General features: G+C 39.3%; 1 protein-coding gene across 1 annotated transcript; it reads right to left on the reverse strand.

Moving 5' to 3' along the window:
* Positions 1-514: 514 nt before the first annotated feature.
* LOC136835404 (U-scoloptoxin(01)-Cw1a-like) lies at positions 515-3,324 on the reverse strand. The gene is made up of 3 exons (XM_067098893.1): positions 3,197-3,324; positions 2,499-2,664; positions 515-1,856 (listed from the first exon to the last, which is right to left on the reverse strand). Exons 2-3 carry the CDS (start codon positions 2,661-2,663, stop codon positions 1,650-1,652), a joined length of 372 nt encoding a protein of 123 aa, XP_066954994.1. The 5' UTR covers position 2,664; positions 3,197-3,324; the 3' UTR covers positions 515-1,649.
* Positions 3,325-9,432: the final 6,108 nt, after the last annotated feature.

Here is a 9,432-nt window from a genome sequence, read left to right on the forward strand (position 1 = left end):
CACTGTGCTTTAGTATTCTAGCATCTGTTGTACTGATTGCATCACACAGATGTTAGGAAATGGTTCTATTCTTGTATAAGTATATCGGGAAAGGTCAGGCGTTAACCATAGCTTCATCATAAAACCAAGAATGAAACTTTCACGGAAAACTGATTTAAGATCCTATAGCTCCTGAGTATTCTCAGTAGTGATGAACGTAATGTTCAATGTACCTGTTACCGGTGGCAGGTTCGGGGTGATCAGGAGGCTCCTCGACCACAGCTAAATGCATGTTAGCAAACAAAATAAGAGGTCATATCAAACTTAGTGTATGATATATAATCTTCTAGTCTTAAATTGATTTTGTTGTTAGTAACAGAGATTTTAACATATTCTTTTGTTCTGATATAAGTGATCGTCCTTTCAGTTCTCCAAACCAATGTAATTGTACAGTCTTGATAACTAGTTCCATTTCCTTGGTTCTTAAACCCGTTATACAGTTCCCACATTCTTAAAGGTAAACTTTGAAACGATCTTTGTAACTGCTGTATCTAATTTTATTTACAAGAATCGTACAAACTACATATCACATACTTAAAAGAAGCACCCCGTCACACAGCACGCTTGAATAGCTATCTTTAGAATGAAGGTGAGAAAGAAATAAACTCAAGATGAATCATAATGCCAACAGAAGCTATTGTGGTTTATCCCAACGCTGATATCCCATCACCAATGCAAGAAATAGAAAGGGAAGATCAATCAATAATCATTTATATAGTTAGAGAATCCGGAATGTTCCTAACCGAATAGAATAAAAAAAAACAATAAAGCATAAGGTTTGATGCCTCAGCATTGTTCTAAATGCCTCCTGTATTTTCTGAAGGTTGAGAGGGTAAGTGTGCAGCCTAAAAATACGACTATTAAACGATTATGACGTGAAGACTTTACATGGGAACTGAGCATTTACACGGATGTCTATTTCTGTGCGTTTGTTGAATATACAATACAGACATGTTTTATCGTTTGTCTTGCCAATGTGATGTATGTATTGCGAGAGCGTGTAAAATTGTAAATCTCCTGAAGATATTGGGAAAACATAGTAATGTATACTTCGTGTATTTGTGGAGCATTCTGTATAAAAATGTTAAAGTGTTTGCGAAAGCAAATTGATGAAATGTTTCGCAAAAATGTTTAACTGTTAGATTAAAAAAAAATGTATCCGCTAAAGTTTCCTTTGTATTTACCTATAATCAAAATGGGAACATTTTAATTTCACGTGGGTTTGTGTTTAAGAGAAAAATGCATTAACAATTCACGTTTTCACCTTAACTAGCTATGCACAAGCAAGCAGTTGGTTACATATATAGCGTATAAGGGATTCTAATACCAATCCCCGGAAAGAAAAGTACTGTAGCTAAGATAAAATCTAACGATGACAAACAGGTGAACTATATATCACTCTGCATAACAAAAATATCAGAAGCAAAGTGATAATGAAGACTTCGAAGAAAAGGGCATCAAATACGATTGGGAAATATGAAAATGAGAGACTACCTCACAGGAAAGAGAGATAAGTGTTGCCTGGTACCGCAAAAATCTGCCAGGTTGGTTGAATCTTGAGCACGCATTCGATAACCTAGGTAGTCGAGACTTTGGCACTGACTCATACCCTAGTCGTCTTCGGGAATCTTTCCGAAGTCAGCATTAGATGACTCGTACAGAGACGGAGCCTCCGAGCAAGGTAGAGATGCGTCGGGATGTGCGCAGGTGAGAGTCTCCTGGTTGAAGATGGTTTGGTTTCCGCAGACGAAGGAGAAGTGGGCAGTTAAAGTGGTGTCCCCTTCCTCGTTTACGATCGGGACGCACACGTGGAACACCTGCGCAAAGTGCAGAAGAGAAAGAAATTAAATACTTCCTTTACAGCAACTCACGAAGAAGATATAAATCGAGTGCTTGCGAAGTTAGTCTAAGAGGGATAATACAGAGATAAACAAAATAAGAATAGTGCACTAATATTGGAAGATAAGGAGATATACAAGAATCGTATATAGTCATATAAACAATGAATGAGTCCACGTATGGTAACTGAATCCTCATATGTCGTTTCAGCTTCCATACAGTACCCTAATCCACATACGTTATTTAAATTTCCCCATATTACTTAAACCGTTGAAAGTAACTGAATATTAAATCCTCTAATAATGCCCAAATCTACGAACACTCCGTTTCCAGACTATGCCCGAATCTCCGTACAGTACCAGCATCCTCTCACACAATATCTGAGTCCTCGTATATTACCTGACTATCTATATATTACTTTAATCCCATTCATATAATCCTTCTGTTCCCAAACATTTGCCGGGTCTTCAGGCACTACCAGAAGCACCTCCCCAATTCGGCACTTGAATCTCCATACAACAGCAGAATCCCCAGACGCTGTATTTGCATCCAGAACATTACATTAATCCCCATGTAATACCTGAATGGCCCCGTACAGCGTTTAAATACACAGACATTACCTGGCAGCCGTTGTCTACATCAGCATAGTAGCCGTAAGGGCGGGAGTCGCAAGAGAAGGTGGTCTGCAGACTTCCCGGGAGGAGGGTTTCGGCGCCGTCAGGGAGTTCGTAAGCCATACGGGCAGCGGCGATTGCCACGAGAGCCAGGACGAAAACAGCCTTCATTCTGGATAGAGAAATTATCATAGGTAGATAGACAGACAGTGATTGCTATATAGAGAGTTCTTATACCAGCACTAGGTCTACCTCTTTTAACCCGGCCTTAAGAGACAGATAGATTAAGCTGTCTTTATATTAGCTTGTACTTTTGCTCTTTTGTTTACACACACACCCACAGAGAGAGAGAGAGGTGCTTGCAAGGCTATTTGCTTCGTAGAGAAACGAGAGATATCCGATGTTTAACCATAAATGAAGTTCACTTGAGCTGTGTCATGTAGGAGTAAATTCTTACAAATTTGAAAAGTAATCACAATCAGTGATGAAAAGAAGGGAAAAAATGAATAAGTGAATTGTATAAAAAATAGACATTAATAAATTAATAAAATGCTACTGTATGATTAACTGAAATAAAAGTTTTTTACTTTATTTTAGAGTCATTCTGTTCAAATTAACAAGAATCGTAATACTAACTATTCCAGATATGTAAAACGAAACATTAGCTTTAAATTTCTTGAAAAGCAAAATAACTGATAGAGAACCTTATATGCAGAATATGAGACGTTTAAAAAAGAGGAGATGCGGTGTTTCAAGTTTGCGTCAACTACGAACGGCTTAGCTGCCACGAAGAGTGTGATACCTGTGCGCGGGACTGGCGGACTTATGGCACAACGTCCATAAAGTCCAAGCATTTATATAAGGACAGGTGAAAGGACTAGGGCATCCTGACCCCTTTTGCTTCCTCTTCTCTTTCTCTTTCTCCGTTGGGTTAGGCTTCCCTCACGTATCCTTTTATATTTATGCACAGCACATCTCTCTCTCTCTCTCTCTCTCTCTCTCTCTCTCTCTCTCTCTCCCCTTACGTTTCTTTCATATTTCCTTTCCTACTGTTTATGCTAATGTTGAACGGTCAATTGGGACCCCACCGCTCACATTTATTTAAAAGTTATTGTTTGCCAGTCCCAAATAAGTATATTTCTATTTTTTAAAGGCTTTAAAAACATGGATCACGCAGACACCGTACATTTATGACTTGCCTTTCACAGGTAGCGATGGCTTTTAAACATTGTCATGCTTGTCCATGGCTTTTGGCTTCATCCTGCAATTTTTTCATCTGTTGTTTTCTTAGTGTTGTTTCTTTTATCTACATAAAGAAAGTATTAATATATATATATATATATATATATATATATATATATATACAGTATATATATATATATATATATATATATATATATATATATATAAATTGTATGTATGCATGCATGTGCATGTGTGTGTGTGTATGATCCAGCATAACTCTAAAATACTTTGAGCAGTTTCAGCCAAACTTGGTATACATATGACTTACTATCTAGAAAAGAATACTGTTGGGTATGGGGGTAAGACATCACTAGCACCAAAGGGCACCAAAGGGGATGGAGGTGGGAAGGGCTTCCCTGAAATGGGGCTGGTTCTGCCCATAGACCTAATCACTAAATAAACACTATGGGTTTATCATACCTCATTTTCGGCATACATATGACTTACTGTCTGGAAAAGAATACTGAGGGGTAAGCCATCACTGGCACCAAAGGGGTTGGGTTGTGAAGGGGGTGACATGTAAAAATAACCGAAAATGACAGATATTAGTGTCTAGTTTTCAAGGTTGCTAAGATGAATAGTCACACTCCCGATGCCCTTTAAGTCCAAGTTCAGCCCCAACAGGAAGAAGGTTGAGAAGGGGTGTAATATAAAATGTAAAAAATATTGGGCAATGTAACTGAGCAACTATCTTAACAGGGAAGGGAGAGAGTGAGAGGGAGAGGAAGTGAGAGAGAGAAAGAGAGTAGAGGGAGTGTTAGGGAGAGAGAGAGAGAGAGAGAGAGAGAGCAGGGGATGTTAGGGAGGAGAGAGAGTGGGAGAGGAAGTGAGAGAGAGAGAGCGAGAGTAAAGGGGGTGTTAGGGAGGAGAAAGAGAGAGAGAGAGAGAGAGAGAGAGAGAGAGTTTATCGGTTGTCATTCAGAGTTTTCCCGGGCAGCGCCGGGTTGGTCAGCTAGTATATATGTATGTATATATATATATATATATATATATATATATATATATATATATATGTGTGTGTGTGTGTGTGTGTGTGTGTGTGTGATTTTTCTCTTTTATAAGGACTGGTGCCAAAAAGGGTAGAGCCTTCCAGTTCTCATCAGATCTTTAGGATGAGGTTGCTCTCTTCCTTACATCAAATTAGCAAGATTATGGTAAATAACCTGTACGTTAATCTAATAACTTAAAGCTGAATAATCGCAGTAAAGTATCTAATATCAAATCAGAGCGTACATTTAAAAAAGCTTTTAGCAAATTTTGCTAACAATATTTTCCATAACCAACAAAAGAAGCAAGAAGGAAAAAATTCTGTTGACTCCTATTTGCTCTTTTTGGCAGTGAGCTGAAACTGTTTGACCATGAGTTTTGAGAATCCTTCACTGTAGTCCCGCGAAGTTCCAAAATTGTAGTTACCTGCTTGAACAGGCCGCCATCCTTGCCGCTGTGCTGTCAAAACGAAGATTTTTTTTTTTTTCAGGTAGAGAAATTTAGAAGCACCTCGTGATCAGGTGTCAAAGTAACCCTTTCAACCCAGTGTGAGCGAAAATGTCCACAAACGGGATATAATTATTATAAACGTACAGTAGTAACCACCTATTCCTGTTTTATCAAAGGAATAACATTTGCTTTTTGTCAAGTTATTAACTGATTATGCTGTGTCTTTATTTGCCTTATATCTTTCAGGAGATGATGATATGGGTATAATATGCCGGCTCAGACAGGTTACATTACATTTGTTAAAACATCCAATACTACCGCAGAGCGTTTGCCTTCGAAATGAAACAACATCAAGATTAAAATCTGTGGTAAATTCAAATAAAGAACCATGATGGGGCTTGTGGTTTGCATCGGGAAATGGAAAAAAATGAGGGTGCATGAAATTAGCCTAAAACCAGGTCAGCTAATAATTGATACCTTGGAAATAGCGGTAAAGATAGGTCTGATTTCTAAGTTCTGCCTAAGTGTGATGACAATTTGGGTGATGATTTTCTCCGGCCCTTTAGTTTCAAGGGCCTCTAAAGTTGTAAGTATCTTGAAAATCGCTTATAGCAATATGTAACTGCACCCCGTAGGTGGGAAGGGTCGTCAGACACTCGATGCACTGTAGACCATTACGAAAAGTTCTGTGCATCGTCCCTCCGGCCTCTAGCTGCAACCCCTTTCATTCCTCTGACTGTACCTCCGTTTATATTCTTTCTTCCATCTCTTTCCACCTAAATCTAATAAATGTTTCATAGCAGAACTGCAAGGTTTAATAAGGTTTCCTCCTGTTACACCTTTAAAACCCTTAACATTCAGTTTCCCTTACATCGCTGAATGACCTCATAGGTCTCAGTACTTGGTCTTTGGTCTAAATTTCACATTCCATTCCATTCCAATCTGTAATTGCACAAGTTTTCTCGTTTTAAAAAATGAAATAAAGTTAACGTTTAGAGGTGGAGGCGAGACTCCCATCTAGAAATCATCGTTGACGATTGGCAATACTGCGCCTGCGCGAACTTGTGACACACTGCTGCCATTCCTGTATGGCACCTTGTGAAGCGCGTTTATATGTACTCATTTTTATGTGGTTTGTGTCGTGTTTACATACTGAATTTGTGTGCGTTGGACATAAGTTACGAAGTATGAATGATGATCGCTGTAAAGGTAGTTACTACAAGGAGAGGTGAGTTTATTTCCTGTGAACATGGAATACCAACTAGCCTAGGCCTAGACCTATGTAGGCACATTGCATGTTGGTAAGATGAATTTGGGTAACGGTTGCGTAGCCAGATTTGTTTCGGAAGCCTACCCGTGTTGGCAAGGTATGTTTGGAAAGTTTAGGCATTACAATAGGTTTTTCAGCAAAGAAAAAACTGGGAAAGTTGTAAGCTTTTAGGCCTATTTAGGCTAAGCGTAATGTTTTGTTAGCTAGTTTAAAAACTTGGTGGACCCAGCTATAGGTTTTTGTTCGTTTCGTAACCCTGTTTCGGAAGGAATGATTTTAGGGTTTTCCATGGCAATAGAAGTCAACGATATTTGATTTTTATGACATTTCAACATGCCAGTGTTAGAAATAAAAAGACTTAACCTCTGGGTAGCCTAACTGTGATACTGGTTCTCGGGGCCGCAGAAGTCTGCCACGTTTTGGTTAATCTGAGGCCTAACCAAGTAGGCAGTGTCATCCTCAGTTTTTCACGTCCATTCGCGATATAGGTTACACTTTTACATGTTACTTGAATTATTACATTTTTGTAGCCAAGCTGTTTCATTATAGGTCTAGGCTTACATACTGGAGTAATAGGCCTAGGCTACCCTGTATTGATGTGGATTACCAGTTTTAGACAAGTTTCAACCTTAAGATGCGCTGACCATGGCTGGCTTTGGTTTTTATATAATTTTGGAGTTTCATCACCATTGTACCTACTAACCCCTAGTAAAATAGAATGATAGTGTGAGAGGAATTTTCATAGGCTAGGCCTATGTAAGCATCTGAAGTCATAGCTGCCAGGCAAGGGTTTGCCAGTTACATTGTATGGTGCTTCATAGTAGTGCTGTCAGTGCACCTCAAGCAGTGCACTCCAGGCATTACTTAAGGTTTTTTGCAATGTCCCATCAGCCTGTAGCTGCAACCCCCTTCATTCCTTTCACTGTACCTCCATTCTTATTCTGTTTTTTCCATCTTACTTTCTACCCTCTCCTAACAATTGTTTCATACTGCAACTGAGATATTTTCTTCCTGTTATACCTTTAGTACCATTTTACTGTTTCCCTTTCAGCACTGACTGACCTTATAGGTCCCAGCGATTAACCTTGGACCTAAATTTTATATAACATTACATTCCATGGCTAACGAAGCAAATTAATAACATCAAAATGTATAGAATTCGGTTATTTTTCAGAAGACTCGAGCCACCTCCCACATTATAATTTATATTTTTCTTGTGTAAAACACACCAAAACAAAAAATTTCATCTCAATACATGACCTTTGCAAATGCTTAATAACAGAGAAAAATAATTAATCAAATTACGACTTCTAAGGTAAGACAATACTGCCCCTCCCCCTCCATAGCTAATACGGCAAATTTGTAACCAGTAAACACCTCTAGGTTACGTTAGGTTGGTATTTTTAGGTTCTTTTAGTGCCCTATCATTTGCTAGCCATTTTTACATGAAAAGCCCAAAATGATTTTCATGCAAAAATGGCTAGCTGGAACCTTCCAAAATGGCTAGCTGGAACCTTCCGAAATGGCTGGCTGGAGTCTTCCAAAAAATTACCTAAAAATCCTCATTCTCCTAATCTGTTCAAAGGTTTCTTAGATACAAAATTCCCATTGCCTCTACCCCTTCAGGGCCATTGATAACTTTTATGGTAGGTCTCTGCGCCTGTTATGTATGGTTATGAGAAGGAAAGAAAAGGATGTGAAATTTTACTTTAAACTGTTATTGCATTTTGGAATGAAAACTTTTCTGATGTTCGTTTCATTAGCAGATAAGTAGTTTTAGAGATAGGGGACCCCACTCGTCTATCCTGCAATTTTAGGGATCACAATGGGAAAGTGGAATTTTTGGGCACTAGAGAAACACAAAACGATAAAATACAGGGAATTGTTTAACCTAACAAACTGGGGGTTGCTTCCTTACTGGTTGTGGGGCGAGGGGGTGAATCCCTCTTAATCTAACTTAGGACTCGGCCCTTACCTTGACACCTTACCCAACCTAACCTGAGGGCCTTTATCCCTTTTGAACCCCACTCCCCCTTCACCACCCAACCTATGATGCTGGGTCCATAACTAGACTTAGACTCCCTACCTAACCTAATCTAGGGGCTATTACCTAGCCTAAGACCTACCACTGATGCCTTTTTGCATAACTGTTTGTTAACATTGGAAATTATGGCTGGTGTCTGAAGCATCAGACCACCTTTACGTTATTCTCTTAAAGGGATGTCACACACAGGTTCCCAGACCCCTTCTCTGTAGGACCTGTGGTGGCTGCACATCAGGTTTTGTAATGACAAAATTCATTTTGAACAAAAAAAAAAAAAAAGTCCTCTTTAAGGTACTCTGATGGCATAATCCTTTTCTCCATTCTTCCTTCTTTTTCCCCTTGTTTGAAAGCAGTAATGCCTGAGTATATGTTGCACAGGGCATGCTTGCAGGTATCAGCTCAACTGAGCAACCAGCCTTAGAACTTTAGCAGATAAGAGGTCACTCCCTCTGCTCCGCCTCCTGAATTAGCCAGATGTAGTTGCCCTCTTGATGTGTGCAACCCATAAAAGGGTAACACATGGTTCTCCAGACATTTCCTTACTTGAGTGAGGCTTTAGATACCCTTGCTCAGGCCCAGGCCCAGGGTCCTACCTCTTAGGTAGCCTATCCCTTGGACAGACTTGAGTAGCGGCTTACAGGATTTATTACTCCCCTTACTCACATACATGACCAGGATTGTCATTTTGAGGTGGGTTCAACTTCCATTCAGTTGATAGAAATGACCTTCCATCTTAGGAGGGAATCTCCTATATTGAATGCGATAGTTTGTATTTTCATATGAACAAATAATAGTTTTGCAGTAATTTGTATTTTTCCCAGGTATACAAACCAGGGTCTATCATCATACCCTTCTGCCACCCTACTTTATCCTCGATTCCAAATGAAAAAGTGCTTAGTAAAGGCAGGTGAATAAGGGGTATCCCCTTCTGTATCCTCTTTCTC

This window comes from Macrobrachium rosenbergii, chromosome 55 (genome assembly GCF_040412425.1).
Source record: "Macrobrachium rosenbergii isolate ZJJX-2024 chromosome 55, ASM4041242v1, whole genome shotgun sequence".
Classification (NCBI taxonomy): domain Eukaryota; kingdom Metazoa; phylum Arthropoda; class Malacostraca; order Decapoda; family Palaemonidae; genus Macrobrachium; species Macrobrachium rosenbergii.

Bases quoted from the DNA above. Each gene is read 5' to 3' on its own strand.
- LOC136835404 (XM_067098893.1), bottom strand. From the start codon at position 2,663: ATGAAGGCTGTTTTCGTCCTGGCTCTCGTGGCAATCGCCGCTGCCCGT. The intron at 1,857-2,498 runs GTAATGTCTGTG...CACTTTGCGCAG, and splicing joins ATGTAGACAACGGCTGCCAG to GTGTTCCACGTGTGCGTCCC.